The sequence below is a fragment of the Tachypleus tridentatus genome, chromosome 9 (genome assembly GCF_004210375.1).
Source record: "Tachypleus tridentatus isolate NWPU-2018 chromosome 9, ASM421037v1, whole genome shotgun sequence".
Classification (NCBI taxonomy): domain Eukaryota; kingdom Metazoa; phylum Arthropoda; class Merostomata; order Xiphosura; family Limulidae; genus Tachypleus; species Tachypleus tridentatus.
This window is the reverse complement of record NC_134833.1, coordinates 3,955,692-3,982,016: the sequence shown is the minus strand read 5'-3', so window position 1 is coordinate 3,982,016 and position 26,325 is coordinate 3,955,692. Positions and strand designations below refer to the sequence as shown.

Below are 26,325 nucleotides of genomic sequence, written 5' to 3'. Positions count from 1 at the left end.
ACGTCTGTGTTAAAGCTGGTAATATATGATTGTCGACGTGTGGAGTATCATACTTCGTAAGGGCACCCTACAAATACAGTAAAACCTGTCTAAGCCGGGAACTTCATAGGGCGGAAACCTGTACAAGCCGGACATATCAACATAGAATTATATTAAGACTTCTCTTATTTAAAGGACCTCTATATGGCGCAACCTGCGTAACGTGGACGTGAAACTATCTTTAAGCCTTACTTATACAACAACTTAAGCCCAAAATAAACCGATACAGAAGAACACCTTTATACTTATATTAAAAATAATAAAATAAATAATATATTCAAACATCTAAGCACGCCCTCTACATTCCGACACTTAGTTGCACAACCCCTTTCAAACGTGTGGCCAGCTTCCGATCAGTAACCTCTTTCTTTCTTTGGGAAACTATCTTTCACCCACCTCATCTATCAACAAGTAGGTCTGGAACTCTAATATTGTTTGTTTGTTTGTTTTAAATTTCGTGTAAAGCTACTCGAGGGCTATCTGCGCTATCCGTCCCTAATTTAGCAGTGTAAGACTAGAGGGAAGGCAGCTAGTCATCACCACCCACCGCCAACGAATAGTGGGATTGACCGTCACATTATAACGCACCTACGGCTGAAAGGGCGAGCATCTTTGGTGCGATCGGGATTCGAACCCGCGACCCTCGGATTACGAGTCGAACGCCTTAACATGCTTGACCATGTCGGGCCCAACTCGAATAAGGCAGAAAAGATGTTTTTGATTAAATATTAATATCTTATTTAATTAATGATTTCTTTATTTATTAATAAATTCTTGTTTAATTAACAATTTGTTTAAATATTAATAAATTCTTGGACAGTTTGTTGTATTAAGTATTGGTTAGATATATTCTGTTTTTTTTTCTGTCGTCATTATTTTTCCAGTTAAATTAGATTCATGATTTCTTGAAATATATTTGTCTTTTAAGTGCAAAATTCTACTCTTCAAATAATTCTCACGAAAAAAATAAATTTCTATCTTCTCTAATTTAAAAATTTAGGGAAAATTTACCGTGGGTTACAGGTAAAAGTAAAAATTTGCGCTGTTTCCAAAATTTAAGGAATGCGAATAATAAAGTGTGGATGACAAGTGTTTTATTGGATGATAAAATGATAACAGTGTGAGAGATTCAGAAGATGAACAAAATGGAAAAGATGGTGAAGAAATAGAAATTCCTACTTCATCGCAAGTGTTAAGTTATATTAACGCTATCAAATTGTATGCAAAAATGAAGGGGAGAAAATGAACTTCATGAAAAGGCCGTAGAATTGTTCTCTTTTAACTGCAAGAGAAAGTCCATTAAAAAAGACGAAACAGTTGAAATTGGACACTTTCTTCAAATAAATTTGATTAAGATTTTGTGTACTTATGTGTATTTGGAATGGCTATTTTTGTTCTTTTTTTAATAAATATAACATAAACAGTATCACAACTATATTCACAAACGTCTTACTTCCCTTGAGTCAAGAAGTATAACGTTCCGCTCAAAAATTATATAAAATTAAGGAAAGGCATGTTCACAGTCTAAGCCGGAAAACCTTATTAAGCCGAAAACTTTACTCGGACCCGTGCGATTCCACCTTAGACAGGTTTTACTGTCATTAGAATTTCATCATTCTTTATTATTTTCTATATACTATTATATCGAAATGAATGTATTTTGATATTTTAACTATCTTGTATCATTATATAGAGCTCATCAGGCCATCTTTTTAAGCATCATATATTTTTATGATGTAATACTTCAGTCTATATTCATGATTTTTCATTTTTACTTAGACTAGCACAAATAGTGGCATGACTGAAAATGTGCATGTTGGGACACAGCTGGTTTCGGGTGTTGTGATACAGAAAGAAAGCAGCCTGTGTAAGATACGTGTACATAAAATGTTATTGTTATCCACACTGTTCTTAATGGGAAACTGCACTGGGTTGGTAAATAATGGTGTGATTAAACTTTCTGTTGGTTTTGTTCTGATTTAATATTAAACTATGTGCATACTTTACCATTCTTATTCAAAAACTAGGAGAAAATGTTATATCCAAGAATAGGCAGTTCTTCTGGACAGTCTGTATATATATATATATATCATAAACCTTTTCTAGCAAAGACCTGTGAGTAATTATTTATATAATGATTGGATGAAAACAATAGCACACCAAGAGTAGAACAACAGCCTCAAAACATATAGTATTTGAACTTAAATAAACATAATTAGCTTACTTGTACATATGAATACAAAAATGAGGACTAACAGTACATATAACACTATACATTTTAAAATAATATTTTGTATAAGTATTTCCTTACCAAATTAACCATATTTCCACAATCTTTAAGAATCTGGACTGCTGTTGAATATTCTACATTTTCTAGTGAGATTCCATTTGCGCTAATGACTCTATCATTCACCCTATAAATTATTCAATATTTTTGTATGTCAGTGAAAGATAATTTTCTTTATTTGATTATTTACAATTTATTATATTTTCCATTTTCCTGAAACTACTTTATGCCTATCATTATCAAATATGTTTATTGTCAAAGTTTAACAAAAATTGATTTATAATTCTATAGAAATTATTAATAATTAAAAGCAGTTTTTCTTTTGTAACTATTTAGTTCACACCGTTTTTTTCATAGAAATACCAGATAAACAGTTTAAAAACTAGTAGATTTAGATAAAGTACAACAAGAGATGAAGTAAATCCATTAAAAAAAAACAGAGTTATATCTTAACTCCAAATAACCATATACAATAACATGTATTAGTGTACGTCTTTATCTAAAGGAAACTACTACTAGAGAAAGAGATCTAATAACAGAAGACAATAATGATTTTATTCACATCTAAAATCATCTCACTTTTTTAAATATATTTCACTGTATAACTGAAGAATTCTTGCTATCAGGACACACATATATATTTTTAAGCTGTTTCAATGAAATAAAAACTACTATAAATTTAAAGAAAGCCACTTGTAATGTTTTAAGAGAATCATGCCAGAAAACATGAAACACCATCAATTATACTTACTGCAACCTCCGTTCTGCGGGTCCAGCTTTCAAAACATCTGAAATAACAATAGACGGGTCTCCAGTAGCAAAGTGTGGATTGTCTCTACCGCCACTTACTGCAATTCCAAACCCATATCCAGGAACCTGTACAACCATCACTAATGTTTGAAATTATCATAGTTGTAACTCATGAGCTAAGTATCTGTTAATGTGTGAAGTACACATTCTGATCTAATATGTGAAATGTCTATTACTATCATTAATGTTACTATGTTTATTGTATTAAGTACACATTACTATAATTAATGTGTGAAATACTACTAGCTAAAGCTGGGGTATCAAATGTGTGTGTGTGTTTTTTATTTCGCACAAAGCTACTCAAGAGCTATCTGTGCTAGCCGTCCCTAATTTAGCAGTGTAAGACTAGTCATCACCACCCACCGCCAACTCTTTGGCTACTCTTTTACCAACGAATAATGCGATTGACCGTCACATTATAACACCCTCACGGCTGAGAGGGCAAGACATGTTTGGTGCGACGGGGATGCGAATCCACGACCTTCAGATTACGAGTCACACGCCTTAACACGCTTGGCCATGCCGGGCCATTGTATCAAATGCCTATAAATATAGTTACTGTGTGAGTACCCATCCTTATAATTAAGTTGTGAGGTACCCATTACTATAATTATTGTGTTAAGTATTATTTACTACAGTTAATATCTGAAATGTCGTTTACAAAGTTAATGCATTGAAATACTTAGTTCTAAAGCTAATGTCTGAATTATCTCTTTCTATAATTTATGTATGAAGCACCCAATACTGTAATTAATGTGTGAAATATTCATTTCTATATTATAATGTGTGAATTACAAGTAACATCACCGAATTTGTTCCTTTCTAATCAAAGGATGTTTGAGGGTTTTGATTCCAACCTTTATAACACCACGCTCACCTACAATGTCAATGCAGGCTAATCGAGTTGCAGAGTCAAATTCTAAACTTCTAAAATATCTTACCAGGGTAGTTTGGAATTACCTTTTGTATTAGCAAAGACTGCAATAGATATGAAGGCTTTGGTCCACATTTTCTAACTATAAATCATGCCCAGGTAGATGGAGAGAAAATAACATGGTACAAAAATGAAAGTATCGTTCCTGTGGAGATGATATTACCTCTTCCAACACAAAGTCATGCTGCTGAAAACCGTTATCTGGCTGACCATCTATTATGTATCTTCTCAGCCATGAACAGGTCCTTTGATATATGTACCTTCAAATAACTCCAGTGAACAGTGGGAACCGAAAAAGAGTATACTTCGAGAAGAAGAAAACTAAAACTAAAAATCGGTACAGTCCGGATCAAGAACGAAGTCATTCAGAGAAACAGTAACACTACAAAGAAGACAATGTCTTCAGCAGACAATGAGGCACCAACAGAGGCCAAGATAAAAACAGACGAGATAGAAACAAGATTAAATACCAAGAGTGTGTGTGTGTATTTTTCTGATAGCAAAACCACATCGAGCTATCTGCTGTGTCTACCGTGGGAAATCGAACCCCTGATTTTAGCGTTGTAAATCCATAGACTTACAGCTGTTCTAGCGGGGGACAAATAGTAAGCGAAAAGCTTTACATGAAGTTATTAAGTTGTAAGTCCGTAGACTTACATCTGTTCCAGAGGGGAACAAATAGTAAGCGAAAAGCTTTACATGAACTTTTTAAGTTGTAAATCCGTAGACTTATAGCTGTCCCAGCGGGGGACACATTTTGTTTTGTTTGTTTGTTTTTTTGGAAGTTCGCACAAAGCTACTCGAGGGCTATCTGTGCTAGCCGTCCCTAATTTAGCAGTGTAAGACTAGATGGAAGGCAGCTAGTCATCACCACCCACCGCCAACTCTTGGGCTACTCTTTTACCAACGAATAGTGGGATTGACCGTCATATTATACGCCCCCACGGCTGGGAGGGCGAGCATGTTTAGCGCGACGCGGGCGCGAACCCGCGACCCTCGGATTACGAGTCGCACGCCTTACGCGCTTGGCCATGCCAGGCCCTCGGGGGACAAATAGTAAGAGAAAAGCTTTACATGAACTTTTTAAGTTGTAAATCCGTAGACTTACAGCTGTCCCAGCGGGGGACAAATAGTAAGAGAAGAGCTGTACATGAACTTTAGAAACCATTGATGGAATATTCGAAAATGTTCGTGATGAAGGTGTCACAGTTTTACATAAGAGCTGAAACGAAGTATGAAACACAAGGTGATTATTAAAGGACAGTTTTATTATCCTTTAAAAAAGGGTGAATCTGTATTGGTGCTTAGATTACCCAACTAGGAATTAGAGATCAAATTTCAATATTGAGAATATTATTTTAAACTACAAAGAATGTACCAGCCGTTACACACGTGCTTTAGTGACGTTGTGAAGGCCTTCAGTTACACCAGACATACATTTGTGTGGGAAACATTGCAATTATCAGGGATTTCTCAACTTACTTGACCAAGCTCTCTCACAACCGATAGAGAGATCAAGAAACAGTAGTCAGATTAGAACATTGCAATATGAAATGGTTTAATATTCAACAAGATATCAGATAAAAATATGTAATGTCACATAATTTGATTAAGTTCTTTCATAATAAGTTTAGAGGTGAAGAAGTGGGAGTCAGGTTAAAACATTGCAATATGGAACAGTATAATATCCAGCATTGTATCAGATACGATGCCACTTAATAAGTACAATTTACACAATGAACATAATGTACAATACGGAAGATATTTATATCGATGGGCTTCAGGTGACAATATTTAGATGTCGTCTACATCCTTTTGCGCAGACAATTGAACAAATGTTAAGGATCAGAACAGAGAAAAACGACTACTTCTGAACAAAAAGAAAACAAAAGTTATGCTAATAACGAAAGACTAACTAAAGTAACTCTGATTGTGAATGATAAAGCTGTTATCAACAGAAGTAAAAAACTGGCGCCAAGAGATAAGGAGAATTCTAGAGTTTGCAGGAAATAACATCTTAATATTTGATAAGATGTTGAGGGATAAGAACCTACCACCCAGTCTGAAGATTTGGGTGCTCTGCTTCATGTTAACCCTACCACGCAGTCTGGAGATTCGGGTGCTCTGCTTCATGTTAACCCTACCACGTAGTTTGAAGATTCGGGTGCTCTGCTTCATGTTATCATGTTAACCCTACCACGTAGTCTGAAGATTCGGGTGCTCTGCTTCATGTTAACCCTACCACGCAGTCTGAAGATTCGGGTGTTCTGCTTCATGTTAACCCTAGTAACCAGTCTGAAGATTAGGGTGCTCTGCTTCATGTTAACCCAACCACCCAGTCTGAAGATTCGGGTGCTCTGCTTCATGTTAATCCTACCACCCAGTCTGAAGATTAGGGTGCTCTGCTTCATGTTAACCCTACCACCCAGTCTGAAGATTCGGGTGCTATGCTTCATGCTAACCCTACCACGCAGTCTGAAGATTCGGGTGCTCTGCTTCATGCTAACCCTACCACGCAGTCTGGAGTTTCGGGTGCTATGCTTCATGTTAACCCTACCACGCAGTCTGAAGATTTGGGTGGTCTGCTTCATGTTAACCCTACCACCCAGTCTGAAGATTCGGGTGCTATGCTTCATGTTAACCCTACCATCCAGTCTGAAGATTCGGGTGCTATGCTTCATGTTAACCCTACCATCCAGTCTGAAGATTCGGGTGCTCTGCTTCATGTTAACGCGATTTCTTTATACAAATATGGTGCTGCAGAAGGAATATGAAAGACTAAGTGAGACATTTGAACTTGGTGTTTCAGAAGAATTCAGGGAATCTTTGGACATTACCAAAAAGAAATAAATCAATTTTCGCGTATTTGTCATGGCCAGTAGACATACTGGCATGACCTGAGAAGAGGTTATTAGATCTTACACATACGAGAAAACAGAGCTTTTCTGGGCATACTGTCATATGAAATAGCAGCCTGGAAGGTGACATCTTAGAAGGAAAGAAAACGAAAGAGAGATTCTTCATCTAGATGAAAGGACAATACCCAAAATACGACATAAATTACAATATAACTGGCAAGAAAATAGCTCAAAGCAAGAGTGTGAGCAGGAGATTTGCTATAGATGTCGATTTTCCATTGGACATGTTGAATGTGCACGAAAATAGGTAATTTATGAAATACTCATAACTCTTTCTAACATGTGAAAACCCGCAACTAGACCTAATGTATATAACATACATAACTCTTTCTAATATATGAAATACCCACAACTAGACCTAATATATGTAACATACATAACTCTACTTAATGTGTGAAATACCCACAACTAGACCTAATGTATGTAACATACATAACTCTACTTAATGTGTGAAATACCCACAACTACACCTAATGTATATAACATACATAATTCTTTCTAATGTGTGAAATACCCACAACTACACCTAATGTATGTAACATACATAACTCTACTTAATGTGTGAAATATCCACAACTACACCTAATGTATATAACATACATAACTCTACTTAATGTGTGAAATATCCACAACTACACCTAATGTATATAACATTCATAACTATTTCTAATATGTGAAATATCCACAACTACATGTAATGTATATAACATTCATAACTATTTCTAATATGTGAAATATCCACAACTACATGTAATGTATATAACATTCATAACTATTTCTAATATGTGAAATATCCACAACTACACCTAATGTATATAACATACATAACTCTTTCTAATATGTGAAATACCCACAATTACACCTCATGTATATAACATACATAACTCTACTTAATGTGTGAAATATCCACAACTACATCTAATGTATATAACATACATAACTGTTTCTAATATGTGAAATATCCACAACTACACCTAATGTATATAACATACATAACTCTTTCTAATATGTGAAATACCACAACTACACCTAATGTATATAACATACATAACTCTACTTAATGTGTGAAATATCCACAACTACATCTAATGTATATAACATTCATAACTATTTCTAATATGTGAAATATCCACAACTACATGTAATGTATATAACATTCATAACTACTTCTAATATGTGAAATATCCACAACTACACCTAATGTATATAACATACATAACTCTTTCTAATATGTGAAATACCCACAATTACACCTCATGTATATAACATACATAACTCTACTTAATGTGTGAAATATCCACAACTACATCTAATGTATATAACATACATAACTGTAACTAATATGTGAAATATCCACAACTACACCTAATGTATATAACATACATAACTCTTTCTAATATGTGAAATACCCACAATTACACCTCATGTATATAACATACATGGCTCTCTACTTAATGTGTGAAATATCCACAACTACATCTAATGTATATAACATACATAACTGTAACTAATATGTGAAATATCCACAACTACACCTAATATATATAACATACATAACTCTTTCTAATATGTGAAATACCCACAACTGCACCTAATGTGTATAACATACATAACTCTACTTAATTTGTGAAATATCCACAACTACACCTAATTTATATAACATTCATAACTCTTTCTAATATGTGAAATATCCACAACTACACCTAACGTATATAACATACATAACTCTTTTTAATATGTGAAATACCCACAACTACATCTAATGTATATAACATACATAACTGTTTCTAATATGTGAAATATCCACAACTACACTTAACGTATATAACATACATAACTCTTTTTAATATGTGAAATACCCACAACTACACCTAATGTATATAACATACATAACTCTATTTAATGTGTGAAATATCCACAACTACACCTAATTTATATAACTTTCGTAACTCTTTCTAATATGTGAAATATCCACAACTACACCTAACGTATATAACATACATAACTCTTTTTAATATGTGAAATACCCAGAACTACACCTAATGTATATAACATACATAACTCTACTTAATGTGTGAAATATCCATAATTACACCTCATGTATATAACATACATAACTCTACTTAATGTGTGAAATATTCACAACTACCTCTAATGTATATAACATACATAACTGTTTTAATATGTGAAATATCCACAACTACACCTAATGTATATAACATACATAACTCTTTCTAATATGTGAAATACCCACAACTACACCTAATGTATATAACATACATAACTCTTTCTAATATGTGAAATACCCACAACTACATCTAATGTATATAACATACATAACTGTTTCTAATATGTGAAATACCCACAACTGCACCTAATGTATATAACATACATAACTCTATTTAATGTGTGAAATATCCACAACTACACCTAATTTATATAACTTTCGTAACTCTTTCTAATGTGTGAAATATCCACAACTACACCTAACGTATATAACATACATAACTCTTTTTAATATGTGAAATACCCAGAACTACACCTAATGTATATAACATACATAACTCTACTTAATGTGTGAAATATCCACAACTACACCTAATGTATATAACATACATAACTCTTTCTAATATGAGAAATATCCACAACTACATGTAATGTATATGACATTCATAACTATTTCTAATATGTGAAATATCCACAACTACACCTCATGTATATAACATATATAACTCTACTTAGTGTGTGAAATATCCACAACTACATCTAATGTATATAACATACATAACTGTTTCTAATATGTGAAATATCCACAAATACACCTAATGTATATAACATACATAACTCTACTTAATGTGTGAAATACCCACAACTATACCTAATGTATATAACATACATAACTCTACTTAGTATGTGAAATATCCACAACTACACCTAACGTATATAACATACATAACTCTTTCTAATATGAGAAATATCCACAACTACATGTAATATATATAACATTCATAACTACTTCTAATATGTGAAATATCTACAACTTCACCTAATGTATATAACATACATAACTGTTTTCAATATGTGAAATATCCACAACTACACCTAATGTATATAACATACATAACTGTTTCTAATATGTGAAATACCCAGAACTACACCTAATGTATATAACATACATAACTCTACTTAATGTGTGAAATATCCACAACTACACCTAATGTATATAACATACATAACTCTTTCTAATATGTGAAATATCCACAACTACATAAATACCTGATGTATATGACATTCATAACTATTTTCTAATATGTGAAATATCCACAACTACACCTCATGTATATAACATATATAACTCTACTTAGTATGTGAAATATCCACAACTACATCTAATGTATATAACATACATAACTACTTCTAATATGTGAAATATCCACAACTACACCTCATGTATATAACATACATAACTCTACTTAATGTGTGAAATATCCACAACTACATGTATACATAACTGTTTCTAATATGTGAAATACCCACAACTGCACCTAATGTATAACATACATAACTGTTTCTAATATGTGAAATACCCACAACTACACCTAATGTATATAACATACATAACTCTACTTAATGTGTGAAATATCCACAACTACATCTAATGTATATGACATACATAACTCTACTTAATGTGTGAAATATTCAACTATTTTCAAACAATTTCTCAATAAAGTTTTTCAAAAGTTAATAAGGAACATTTTTATTTTCGTAAGAGATAATTTTCAACCTGCTACATTTCAGTTGTGATTTGTAAATGTATATATATATATATATTCTCGCTTCAGAAGTATACAGTTTTTAAAACCTAGTTTGCAATACCAATAGCAAATAGCTTGATGTCTTTTAAGAAATAATTATTAAACAAAAATGAACCGACCATTTTGCAATACGTAACTAAAAACTTGGATTAGATTGGATGATTAGTATCGAATCCTGAAATGATAGTCGTTAACAGCTAGGCTTAAGCAATTCCATACAATTTCATTGTTACGTTTTAAGGGGCATCAAAATAATTCTTTATAAATAAAAACATCATAAGTTAGGCCTTATTATACGATAAGGTAGAATGTAAAAATAAATTAGCTAAATACTTTACCAATAATTTCGTTTTTATACTTTCATAAACATATTGCCTGTTTGTTTGAAGTTAAATACAAAGTTACACAATGTGCTATCTGTGCTTTGCCTATCATGGGTATTGAAACCCGATATCTAGCACTATAAATCTGCAAACATACCGCTGTGCTACTAATGGGGGTGGAGGAGCAGATGTATTATTCTTATAGGATTAAGAAAAGTTATCTTTAGATATCTTAACCAAAGATTAAAAATAAGACAAAGTATGTTTCAAACGACGTAGAACAAAAGACTTGCCCGGTTTATAGTCACCCAGTGATGTTCCCACGTTACTCCACTCTGAAAACAAAACAAAACTGAAATTACTCAAGAAAAGAACTTGTGCTTAGTGTAGAAAATCGTGTAACAAAAATCATTTCAAAGAACAATACAGCAATTATTAGTAATAAACTAATACTGAAACCAAGATAACACACTACTAACGGTTCATTACTAATTAAAGTTTTGTTTAGTATTTACCTTCCTTGTATAATTTAAAGTTTTGAGAACTTACTTGTTTATAAGTACAACATTTCTTTAACCTTCTCATGATTTATTTAATTAAGACTGTTTTACAATAAGATGACAGGAGATGTACGGCATTTGGAAGTACGATCTAAAACTGGTTTCAACTAACTAAAGATTCAAAAATATCATACGTTGGTTACAAATACTGATGATACACACTTTTAAAGTAATTATTACTTTAATATTCATGATTTATATATATATATATATATATACACTTAGTGTCATTGAATACTACATATAAAGACAACATATAACAATATTTTTGTTTAAAAATTTGAACGAAAGCTCGGTTTGGTTTGTTTTGAATTTCGGGCAAAGCTACTCAAGAGGTATATGTGCTAGCCGCCTAATTTAGCAGTGTAAGACTAGAGTGAAGGCAGTTAGTCATCACCACCCACCACAAACTCTTGGGTTATTCTTTTAACAACGAATAGTGGGATTGACTGGCCCATTATAACGCCCACACAGCTGAAAAGGGGATCACGTTTGATGTGACGGGTATTGGACCCCACGATTACGAGTCGAATGCGTTAACCACCTGGCCATGCCGGGCCTGAACGAACGCTCTTATTGAGACCATGTGCAACTGGTGTATTATCGCCTTTTCTCTTGAGACGAGTTTTGTTGTAATTTAAATTCTACAGTAATATATAAACATGAATTTTTATGGAAGAGTTGCTATATACGTGATCGATTCTGAATTTTTATTTAAGATTTGCTATATACGTGATCATATATTTTGAATTTTTACTTAAGAGTTGCTATATACGTGATCATAGGTTCTGAATTTTTCTTTCTGTTTATTCACGTGATTGCAAGGTCTGAGAGACCCTATGTTAAAAGATGAAGAAACAGTTTCGACAGATAGGAAGTGACACTGAAAGTGACATATAAGGAGAATATCTAGGAAGGACAAACAGGGAGCGACATATAGGCTGGAGAAATAGAAAGTGACTGGACAGATGAGTGAACAAGACTGAGGCTAGATGGGTGAAGGAACATGACATAAGCTGAACACATCGGGAGTAACATAGATCAAACTAGAGGAGTGTGAAGTCAATGGAAAACCACAACATTTTGAAACGTCAAGTGGTTCACAAACAGTCTTCAATCGTTGTTATTTACAGCTACTGTTACGTAAGCAACATTAATAAATTTCATATGATTTACCTACTTTACTTAATATACAGGATTCTCACAGTTTAAAAGAGCTAGAATAAAATGTGTGGTTAGTTTATATCATTCATGAAATACGTTTAAAGTTAATTACCTAACAAATAGTTATTGCCACTCGTCATAACACGCATCGTGATTTCTTTCTAAAAGTAATTGAAACAGGAAAAAAAAAAAATGTGTTAGTCCAACAATAATGTTACGATATTTTTGGACAGCTCCTTTTAAGGATAGGTAGTTCCTGTTGAATTTGAAATAAATGAAAAAAAACAACAACAAAATAAAGCGGTTAAAGTTCACGTTCTAAACTGGGAAATAAACCTAAGTGTTGGTGAGATAAGAGTGATCATGGTAATAGATTACTTGAACAGATGGTCAAAATGTAGGCCAAACTTCGGATCTCCTTACACTGTATTTAGTAATCGGTGTTCTTTCTTACATTAATTCAAAAATGCCATCTCTACTTCCTGTATAATCTTTATACACTAATTACAAGTGATTTTTAGACACTTGCGACTGAAGTTATAAGTGAAAATTATATGGTTGGATGAAATGTTAAATATTTTTGCAACTGAACCTTCGACTTACTAAACATATCAACAGAAACTTCTAGAATAACATCCTAATTAAAGATATCTTCTCAATAAACGGAAGCGACAGCAGCTCAGTGTTAATGGATTCAGTAATAAGCAAGTAAAAGCAAGCAGCTACATAAAAGTGACACACAGCTGACATGTTAAACAATATCTATCACAGTGACACATAGCTGACATGTTAAACAATATTCATCACAGTCACATAGCTCACGTGCTAAACAATATTTATCACAGTGACACATAGTTGTTATGTTAAACAATATCTATCACAGTGACACATAGCTGACATGTTAAACAATATTTATCACAGTCACACACAGCTGACATGTTAAACAATATCTATCACAGTGACACATAGCTGACATGTTAAACAATATTTATCACAGTCACACATAGCTGACATGTTAAACAATATTTATCACAGCGACACATAACTGACGTGTTAAACAATACCACAGTGACACATAGTTGACATGTTAAACAATATCTATCACAGTGACACATAGTTGACTTGTTAAACAATATCTATCACAGTGACACATAGCTCACATGTTAAACAATATCTATTACAGTGACACATAGTTGACATGTTAAACAATATTTATCACAGTCATACATAGCTCACATGTTGGACAATATTTATCACAGTGACACATAGCTCACATGTTAAATAATATCTATCACAGTGGCACATAGCTGACATGTTAAACAATATTTACCACAGTCATACATAGCTCACATGTTGAACAATATTTATCACAGTGACACATAGCTCACATGTTGAACAATATCTGTCACAGTGACACATAGCTCACATGTTAAACAATATTTATCACAGTCACACACAGCTGACATGTTAAACAATATTTATCACAGTGACACATAGCTGACATGTTAAACAATATTTATCACAGTCACACATAGTTGACATGTTAAACACATAACTATCACAGTGACACATAGTTGACATGTTAAACAATATCTATCACAGTGACACATAGTTGACTTGTTAAACAATATCTATCACAGTGACACCTAGCTCACATGTTAAACAATATCTATTACAGTGACACATAGTTGACATGTTAAACAATATCTATCACAGTGGCACATAGCTGACATGTTAAACAATATTTATCACAGTCATACATAGCTCACATGTTGAACAATATTTATCACAGTGACACATTGCTCACATGTTAATCAATATTTATCACAGTCACACATAGCTGACATGTTAAACAATATCTATCACAGTGACACATAGCTGACATGTTAAACAATATTTATCATAGTCACACATAGCTGACATTTTAAACAATATCTACCACAGTGACACATAGCTCACATGTTAAACAATATTTATCACAGTGACACAGAGTTGACATGTTAAACAATATCTATTACAGTGACACATAGTTGACATGCTAAACAATATTTATCACATTGACACATAGCTGATATGTTAAACAATATTTATCACAGTCATTATTACAGTGACACATAGTTGACATGTTAAACAATATTTATTACAGTCATACATAGCTCACATGTTGGACAATATTTATCACAGTGACACATAGCTCACATGTTAAACAATATTTATCACAGTCATACATAGCTCACATGTTGAACAATATTTATCACAGTGACACATTGCTCACATGTTAATCAATATTTATCACAGTCACACATAGCTGACATGTTAAACAATATCTATCACAGTGACACATAGCTGACATGTTAAACAATATTTATCATAGTCACACATAGCTGACATTTTAAACAATATCTACCACAGTGACACATAGCTCACATGTTAAACAATATTTATCACAGTGACACAGAGTTGACATGTTAAACAATATCTATTACAGTGACACATAGTTGACATGCTAAACAATATTTATCACATTGACACATAGCTGATATGTTAAACAATATTTATCACAGTCTTTATTACAGTGACACATAGTTGACATGTTAAACAATATTTATTACAGTCATACATAGCTCACATGTTGGACAATATTTATCACAGTGACACATAGCTCACATGTTAAACAATATTTATCACAGTCATACATAGCTCACATGTTGAACAATATTTATGACAGTGACACATAGCTCACATGTTAATCAATATTTATCACAGTGCACATAGTTGACATGTTAAACAATAAACACATGTTGACATTTCTTTACTTTATACTATAATTCACACCTCGCTTATAAATATGTTTTTAATCATAGTTATGTTTTTCGCGTTTGTTGTTGGAAAAGTCACGCTTTTAGTCCGCTGATAAGAGAGAGAACTTCTGTGCTATAAACATTCTTTAGTCAACACTCATCGTCTCTCTGTATAATATATATATATATAGGTCACATATTTTCAGAATTTCATAGCTATTGCTGAAAGTTTATTTTAGAGAGTGTCCCTATCCTACATACTGCACTTATAGCATGATATGAAATGATGTAAACAAGCCAGATATTTAAAAAATAAAAGGTACATAAATATAATCGTAAAATATTAGAAGTTTAATTTAACATTTTCAAAACTTTTTACGTTTTAACACTGTGTGTTTTACGATTTTTTAGCAAATTTTCCCAACTTCACAACAAAATTGAGTGTTGTGTCTGAAAAACAAACTACCCATTTATTAAGTGAGCGTTAGTTTTATAAATTTCTATAAGAGTTTTATCATTTCAATTATGTTATAAATTACTATAATATTTCAAATGACAAAAATATTGAAACTTAATTTTATTAACTGGATATAGTTTATGTGTTAAACACACGATAATCTCGAGCACCCCTCCTCCATAAAAAAATATAGAAAACTTCTTTCGGGAGAACCTGTGGGGGCAGACAAGGATGAGTCCAAGGACGTACAATACTAAAACAAGGGTTTGAGTTCCTGCTGTGGAAACAGCTCATAGTTCTCTATAGCTATGCTCCAAAAATCGTGAAGTATGGTCATAATTTGTAACTACATGGTTGATTTAATTTGAAATATATAAATATTTGTCAGGTATGAATTTTTAACGTTGTAATGTGTTCGTTACCAAAAAGGCACCAGGTATCATTGATCGTAACTTTAATCTCTGGAAATTAAGATAGGCTTAGCATGTGGCATAAAATCCTGGTATATTTGAGCCTAGGTTACATAACGAAGTTCAGTGAACTGTAAGTCATAGCTCGATTGAGGTTAGACAGAAAGTGAGCTGGTTCAAGAGAGCATCTGTGTCAATTATCATGGTACTTAAAACAAGAATGTCGAATTTTTCTTGAAGTATAATTGGTGGTTAAATTCGTAGGTCTACAAACTACATCAGTGCTCGAGCTTATATCGTTCAGAGAAAAGAATAAATTGTTTAGTTGTCTAAATGTTGAATTATTTGAAAGAAGACGCAAAACACAAATGAAAAACCAAACATTATATATACTCAACAGTTAAGTAAAATAAACAAAAAAAAAAGGACTGCGTTAAAAAAGAAAATATAAACCTAATGAAATTTTAGAATATGTATATATATATATATAGACAAATGAAAAAATATTTAAGAAATCGATAGTGTAGGAATGGGCATAGGCTAATAAAACGTCCTCAATACAGTCTCAGAAGTAACGTGTCCAACATCCCATCCAAGGAACCAAGGTAGGAATGAGCATAGTGTAATAAAACGTCCTCAATTCAGTCTCAGAAGTGACGTGACGAACATCCCATCCACGCCTATTTCTTTTTTCTGAGTTCAAAATATTGTAGAATTTATGGTTGCATACATAATTGCCTACGATTCTTCTACTTTTATACAAACAGTAACGTATCTATGACGTCGATGCACAGAAACCTCAGGATTTCAAACTTTTTATCTTAATCCACGTATACAGCACGAAATCACATTGCTTTTTTTTGTGGAATGCCGAATGGAGTGACAATTTGTGAAGGAAATATATATATATACAAGTTATGAAACCACTCAAATATCAGTTTCTTCTGTTATTGTACAAACACACTTCACAATACATGTATTGCTTCCAATTCACAGAAACCTCTCGTCATTGTGTAATAAGCTTAGTAACTTTGATAAGTTTAGTCAACCTGGTTTATCTGTGCAGGACAAGGAATAAAAGTAAGCATGGACGAAATGTTGGACACGCCCCTTCTGAGACTGTATTGAGGACGTTTTATTACACTATGCCTATTCCTATCTTGGTTCCTTGGACGGGATGTTGGACACGCAACTTCTGAGACTGTATTGAGGACGTTTTATTACACTATGCCCATTCCTATCTTGGTTCCTTGGACGGGATGTTCGACACGCCACTTCTGAGACTGTATTGAGGACATTTTATTGCACTATGTTCATTCCTACCTTACTTCCTTGGACGGGATGTTGGACACGTCCCTCGTGAGGTTGTCTAGAGAAGTATTTATTGCATCATACCCATTCCTACTTTGCTTTCTCCCTTTATTTACACTTCTTTATGAAGCTTTTCACATAAGATGACATGGTTTTACGCATCATTCATTTGTGTTGACATTTTGTGTGTATATAATCAATATTGGTGTACACTGTAATATTATGGTATGTGCAAAAAAGTGGTGTATGTGGTGTGCATTCTCTTCACTTAATGATGTGTGTGTATACATTGTGCATGTATGCTTTTTCTGAGATCAAAGCTGGATTAAGGGTTTTATTGGTTTTTCAACTTGTAGAGGATGTCTCGAGACGGAACCTTTACGTGCAATATATTTATAGTTATAGTTTGAGGTCCTCTAATTAGTGTGAGACACTGGGCTTCAGCCCTGTAAGCCCATGCCTTATTCCGGGGTTGCCTGTGATGGAACAAACTATAGTCTGTAATGTCATTTGGGCGATAGAGTGTGAGTTGTTGATTAGTACATAATAAGGATTGATAGAATATTTGATTTAGTTCAGCCAATAACTAGAATTTCTTGAAGGTAAAACTGGTAATGCAGAAAAGCATTTATGAAAGAAAAGGATATTATTACTGTAAAGAATACTACATGACAAAATGAGTACAAAGAAAGTTTCAACTTATCTTCAGTTGATTGGGAGACTTACTTGACAAAATCAGAGGGAAATGCAGTCTCACTTGAGCACATATGGAAAAAATCCAAATGAAATGATCATCTCAAGGTGAACAAAATAACTTTTATATATATATATAATAGTTCATCTGTAGTGTATGATTGCCAATCCACAAAACTGACAAATTTACACTTGCAAACACCGCTATACTTTCAATTTGAATAATTTTTCACAACGAAGAACTAAGGTATATGTGTAGTAAAAGCTGGTTGTGGGAAGTTGTACTATTTATAGACTCCCATGCTGCGTATTGAGCGCTTCGAAAACGCAAACTTGATTTAATTTTCAATACATATTATAAAGACTCAGCAGATAGCCCGATGTGGCTTTGCTATAAGAAAACACAAACAAAAGAGCGTTGCTTATATTCTAACCTAGATAGTCAAGCTTTTCTCAAGGCTCACCCAACATAGACAAATCCAATACTACACAGTTTTCAATATTTTTACACGCATGTTGTGCATCGCAGAGACCACACACCTTCTTATCTTTTTCCCCCACACCTGCTCAGTATAGAAAGAAGACGTATATATGTAATTTAAAATGGCGCCCTTCTTCGAGATATTATCTGATGTACCCCAAATAGTTTTTTGTTGTTGTTGTTTATTGTAGAACAAACACAAGCGTTAGCACATGGTCTCAGTGCTATTGTTCTATTTGATGAGCTTTTAACTACAGCTACTCTGTTTCACAGTTAGAAACATTCAAGAAATATTAGAAAGCCTGTGAAATTAAGAAGTTCTTGGTTTTGAATCTTTTGCACCTACTTTGCTAACGTCCTCTTCTATGATTTGTAATTCAGCTTGTGGGTTTTTATCACCAAACTGTGTCTCTCAAATGCTTTTGACGATTTATTATTTGGTTGTTAAAGGTGTATGCAAGTAAATAGCCTGTATTCGCCCAATATCTACTATAGGTACAACCGTACTTAAGACATACAAAAAATAAAACTAGATTTTTTAAACCAAACTTCTATATTTCACTGTTTTAGTCTAAAAAGTAAACACCTAAACATTTTCTGAAAGTAATCTACATATATAAAACTTTTATAATCTGAAAGTAATTTTCAAATATAGAACTTTTATTATCTGAAAGTAGTCTATAAAAATAGAACTTTTATTTTCCGAGCGTAATCAACAAATATAAAACGTTTATTTTTTTAAAGTAATCTACACATATATAACTTTTACTTTATGAAATTTTTCTACAGATATACAAGTTTTACTTTATGAAAGTATTTGTTTGTGTGTTTGTTTGTTTTGGAATTTCGCACAAAGCTACTCGAGGGCTATCTGTGCTAGCCGTCCCTAATTTAGCAGTGTAAGACTAGATGGAAGGTAGCTAGTCATCACCACCCACCGCCAACTCTTGGGCTACTCTTTTACCAACGAATAGTGGGATTGACCGTCACATTATAACGCCCCCACGGCTGGGAGGGCGAGCATGTTTAGCGCGACGCGGCCGCGAATCCGCGACCCTCGGATTACGAGTCGCACGCCTTACGCGCTAGGACATGCCGGGCCTTATGAAAGTAATCTACAACTGTTGATCTCTTATTTCTAAAAGTAATCTACAAATATAAACTTTTATTTTGCTAAACTAATTTACAAATATTGAACATTTATTTTCTGAAAATAGTCTAAAAATATACAACTTTTACTTTATGAAATGAATGTACAAATATCCAACTTTTATTTATATAAAAGCTGTATATTTTTAGATTACTTTTGTAAGGTAAAAGTTATATATTTGTAGAATACTTTAAGAAAACAAAACTTCTATATTTGTAGATTATTTTCATAAAATAAAAGTTCTAAATTTGTGAAAGAAATCTAGAAATATTAATCTTTTATTTTCTTAAAGTGATTTACAAATATAGAACTTTTATTTTATGAAATTAATCTACGAATACACATCTTATATGTTATGAACGTAATCTATAAATATTAAATCTTTATTTTCTGAAAGTATTCTACAAATATTGAACTTTTATAGTATGGACGTAATCTATAAATAAAGAACTTTAATTTTGAGAAAGTAATCTAGAAATATAGAACTTTTATTTTCTGAAAGTAATCTACAAATATACAAATTTTATTTTCTAAACGTAATCTTTAAATATGGAAATATTATTTTCTGAAAATAATCTACAAATATAGGTCTTTTATTTTATAAAATTAATCCACAAATTTACAACTTTCACATTACGAAAATAATGTAAAAACATACAGGTTTTATGTTATGTAAGTAATCTACCAATCTACTTCTTTTATATTATGGAAGTAATCTGCAACTATAGAACTTTCATTTTGTGAAAGTAATCAAGAAATATAGTACTTTTATTTCCTGAAAATTATATACAAACATACAAATTTTATTTTCTGAAAGTAATCAACAAATATACAAATTTTATTTTCTGAGAGTAATCTATAAATATACATCTTTTATTTTATGAAAGAAAACTACAAATATTTATCTCTATTTTCTTAAAACCTACAAATATAGAACTTTTATGTCCTGAAAGTAATCTACAAATATACGAATTTTATATTTAGAAAATAATCTTTAAATATTCAAATATTATTTTTTGAAAGTAATCTACAAGTATAGATCCTTTGTTTTTTGAATGTAATCTAATAATATACAACTTTTACTTTGTGAAAATAATGTAAAAACATACAGGTTTTGTGTATGAGAGAAATCTACCAATGTAGGTCATTTATTTTATGGAAGTAATCTACAAATATAGAACTTTCATTTTGTGAAATTAATCTAGAAATATAGAACCTTTATTTCCTGAAAATAATCTACAAATATACAAATTTTATGTTGTGAAAGTAATCAGCAAATATACAAATTTTATTTTCTTAGAGTTATCTACAAATACAGAAATTTTACTTGATGAAAATAAACTACAAATATAGAACTGCTATTTTGTGAAAGCAATCTAGAAATATAAAAATTTTATTTCCTGAAAGTTATCCACAAATATACAAGTTTTATATTATCAAATTATTCTACAAATATAGAACTTTTATTTTCGGAAAGTTATCTACAAATATAGAAATTTTACTTTATGAAAGTAATTTACAAATATAGAACTTTTATTTGTGAACGAAATCTACCAATATACAACTTTTATTTTCTGAAAAAAAATCTAGAAATATGGAACTTTTATTTTAAGAAAGCAATCTACAAACATAGAACTTCTATTTAGCGAAAGGAAACTACAAAGTAATCTACAAATACGGAACTTTTACCTTATGAAAGTAATTTAAATATATATATAACTTTATTTTCTAACAACAATCTTCAAATATTAACTTTAATTTCTAACAGCAATCTTTAAATATAGAACTTCTATTTTTTAAAAGTAATGTACAAATATAAAACTTTTATTTTTTAAAAGTAATGTACAAATATAAAACTTTTATTTCCTGAAAGTAATCTACAAATATACAACTTTTATTTTATGTAAGTAATCTGCAAATATATAAATTTTATGTCCTGAAAGTAAACTACAGATATGGAACTTTTATTTTTTGAAAGAAATTAAAAACTAGAGAGCTTTTATTTTCCGAAAGAAATCTACAAATATAGAACTTTTACTTTATGAAAGTAATCTACGGATATACATCTTTTATGTTATGAAAGTATTCTACAAATATTGATTATTCATTTTTTGAAAATAATCTACAAATGTAGAACTTTTATTTTCTGAAAGTTATCTAAAAATATAGAACTTTTACTTTATGAAAATAATCTACAGATATAAAACATTAATTTCTAAAAGTATTCTCAAAATATAGAACTTTTATTTTCTGAAAGTATTCCGGGAATATAGTATTTCTATTTTGTGAAAGTATTTTACAAATATAAAACTTTTATTTTCTGAAAGTAATCAAAAAATATTGATCTTTTATTTTCTTAAAGTAATCTTCAAATATAGAACTTTTATTTTCTGAAAGTAATCTAAAAATATTGATCTTTTATTTTCTTAAAGTAATCTTCAAATATAGAACTTTTATTTTCTGAAAGTAATCTTCAAATATACAACTATTACTTTATGAAAGTAATCTGGAAATATAGAACTTTTATGTTATGAGAGTAATTTACAAATATACAACCTTTACCTTCTGAAAGTAATCTTGAAATATACAACATGTATTTTCTGAAAGTAATCTTGAAATATACACCAATGATTTTCTGAAAGTAATCTCAAATATTGAGCTTTTATCTTCCGAAAGTAGTATACAAACATAGAACTCTAATTATTTGAAAGTAATCTAAAAATATACAATTTTTATGTCATGAAAGTAATCTAAAAATATAGAACTTTTATATTATAGACGTAATCTGCAAATATAGTACTTTTATTTCCTGAAAGTAATCTAGAAATATACAACTTTATTTTAAGAAGCTAATTTACGAATGTAGAACTTTTATTTGCTGAAAGTAATCTACAAATATTGAACTTTTATTTTCTAACAGCAATCTTCAAATATAGTACTTTTATTCTTTAAAAGTAATGTACAAATATAGAACTTTAATTCTCTGAAAGTAATCTGCAAATATAGAACTTTTATTTTCTGAAAGTAATCTACAAATATAGAACTTTAATTTTATGAAAGTAATCTACAAATATATAACTTTTATTTTCTGAAAGTAATCTACAAATATATAACTTTTATTTTCTCAATTTTACATATTGAAATATTTTAAATTTTAAAAATTCAAGTTGCGAAATATTCTTATTGCCAATGTTTAAATTAAAATGAAATGAGTTTTTTAAATGAACAATAAAATATATTTAATAAAATAATTTGTTTCCACTAGATATATAACATTTTCTTTATTATTTTTTGAATAATTATATCATATTCTTCACATTTGTTGTTCTTATTTGGAGATGTTATCATTTCTTTGTTTATTAAACAGAAAGAAAATATTTCTTTTTTAAAAATTTAAATGTAATTTTCAGTTAACCCCCCTTGGTGGTGTTAAAGGTTCACTTCATCTTTATAAGGTATCCGTTCTCCTCTTTATATTTGCACAAAAACAAACATTTAAGTAAATAGTGTAGATCTTCCTTAATTTGAAAATTGTTAAAATTTATTATTTAGTGTGAAGATAATTCCTCGTTTTAACGGTCTAACTTCATTCTTATCTAAACCCACGTTACTTTAATTAGCAACCGTCAAGTGACCCCAGCTGGTACAGCGGTAAGTCAAAGGATTTATAACGCTAAAATCAGTGGTTCGATTTCTCCTCGGTGGGCTCAGCAGATAGCCTGATGTGGCTTTGCTATAAGAAAACACACACACACAAACCTTCAAGTGATTAACCTGGAATATAAAAAAAGTCATGGATGTATGTTATGACGTTGAATTTAGATGTTTGTGTTCTATCCCCATTTCTGTTTCTCAGTGTTGAATCATCTTTTTAAAGGATTTTCTTCTATAATCGAAACGAAAAATAGTATATTTAATATAAAATTGTCTTCCTATTTTTGATATATACTTTTTCTGAAAAGTTCTTTGGGGCGTTTGTAATTTTCTGTTCGAAAACACAAATACATTTCCATTATTATTATTCGCTTTATATTATTTAATTGTCCCTCTCTCTGGATGTTTTTTTTATCCTCTTCTTACTGTTCCAAAAATTTTTTTTTTCAGCCAAATTTCCTGATCCAACTCCATGCTTCTTGACGTAATGTGCAGTCAGAATTTGAAAAATATCTGCTATATTTCTATTTTCCGCTGTAGTATGTAATGGTTCAATTGTTATTTTTACTGTAATTCTTACTGTTCATATATTTTCCTCTACTGATTTTTATGCCCTCACATTTATTGCTTTTATAGTTATCAACTTGAATATATTTATACTCTGTAGAGCCAAGAATATTTTTCCGTGTATACATTTGTCTTTGAAATGACTTCTTATATATTCCAGTCTCTATTATTCTTTCTTAAAACGAATTTCAAAGAAGGCGATAATGTAATTTAAAATTATCTTTAAAAAATATGTCCTTTCTCAATAAAAAAGATGAAATAACAGTTGTGTGTCAATGCCTGCTTTATAGCTCAAAGGAAACTCAAGTTTAATTAGTTCTAAATCCATCGTAGTGGGTGTCAGAAAATAAATTATGTTCGCTAATTGTTAATTAAATAAAGGATTTTACTTACATTTCTTAATAGTACAATTATATACTATACTGTTGTTGCTGGGCTTAGGACTTTATATTATATATTGTGCTGTTTTTGTTAGGCTTAAGATTTTATATACTGTGCTGTTGGTGTAAGGCTTAAGATTTTATATACCGTGCTCTTGTTTTTGGGCTTAGGATTTTTTTACAGTAGGCGTCTGTGACTTGTTGGGGGTAAATTCGGAAGATATAAATGAACAACACTCACTTGTTTTCAAAATATATCACGCAGCTCGAACTTGTTAACCCCTGCTGGGACAGCGGTAAGTCTTCGGATTTACAACACTAAAATCAGGGGTTCGATTCCCCTCGGTGGACACAGCAGATAGCTCAATGTGGCTTTGTTAAAAAAAACATACACACTCGAACTAGATAAATGTAGGCAAAACAAATTATTTACACTATACATTGTCATAGACGTATCGTAAACACAATGTGCAGGGGATAGAAAAAAAAGTGTCCTTTCTTGAAAATGTTGTTAATTTGTTATACTTTTTATTAGGTAACATAAAAAATGTGTAAAACTATATGTTTTTAGAACACCTTGACGAGATATGTTCAAATATCTCAAATTCTAATTTCAACATTTAGCTTTTGTAACTCCCCGAACTTTTCATGATTTTAGTTACATATTCTCATAAAAAATGTTGTTCCTTCTGTAGTTTCTTAGATATTATTAATTCAGTTAGTCCACGAAAGGATCAAACAAGTTTCTCTGCAGTTATGGAGTCGTTAAATGATATATTAGAAATAAGAGAATCAATGCTATGGTATTGGAGAGGCCAATCACACGATATCAAAATGACAGAAATTGTATCGGCTGAGTTAAACCAATTGACAAAAGTCCACAAGCTAAACATGGAAGGTAAACTTTCTGAATTTCTCAAAGAAGGATGACAGTCAATCATTTAGGAGCATCTGTACAAACTCATTTGAAAGCACACTACATCAACGTGAAGCAATACTGAAACATGAAGAATACTAACTAAATATTAAGTTGTGATACTGGTTTGTGTTATTTTTAAGTTTCATTTTTTTACATTTGATTATTGCAGAGAAACTTGTTTGACCATTTTGTAGGACTAAGCAGATCTAAGTGACGACAGAATACATTTTATGATAAAATGTAACTGAAATCATAACCAGTTAAAGTATTTACAAAAGTCAGTATTAAAATTAGGATTTCATGTCATAATTGAACAAATCCCATCGAGTACGTTTTAAAAACATATAGTTTTATATATGTTTCTCTTATCTAATAAAAGACATAGCAAGTTAACATTTTAAAGGGGGCATTTTTTTTTGTCCACTCCCTGTAGTTGTCTTTTTCTTGTTAAACCTCAACTTAGGATTTATATCTACTTTCAATAAACGTTTACTTTTTGTTTAAGTTCACACATGCAGGTCACACTAATTCATATGTTTATTATTTAATCTTTTCTCTCTATTTCTTAGACAGTGATAAATTTTCCCAGATGTTTGGTAATCTCAATATTAATGAGCGACAAACACAACGTTCGACTCTCACTGATTTACGT

General features: G+C 31.3%; 1 protein-coding gene across 3 annotated transcripts in view; it reads right to left on the bottom strand.

Annotated features, from left to right (window-relative positions):
* The window catches only part of LOC143224681 (tight junction protein ZO-3-like), an 89,788-nt gene that overhangs the window by 61,715 nt on the left and 1,748 nt on the right, over nucleotides 1-26,325 (bottom strand). For 2 of the 3 annotated variants that reach the window (XM_076452840.1, XM_076452841.1), the window contains exons 2-4: nucleotides 11,420-11,461; nucleotides 3,078-3,202; nucleotides 2,351-2,453 (exon numbers count right to left, since the gene is read on the bottom strand). In XM_076452840.1, coding sequence (XP_076308955.1) covers nucleotides 2,351-2,453; nucleotides 3,078-3,202; nucleotides 11,420-11,461 — 270 coding nt within the window. Of the gene's footprint in view, nucleotides 1-2,350; nucleotides 2,454-3,077; nucleotides 3,217-11,419; nucleotides 11,462-26,325 lie in introns of all 3 variants that reach the window. The other variant, XM_076452842.1, reaches the window with a different exon arrangement.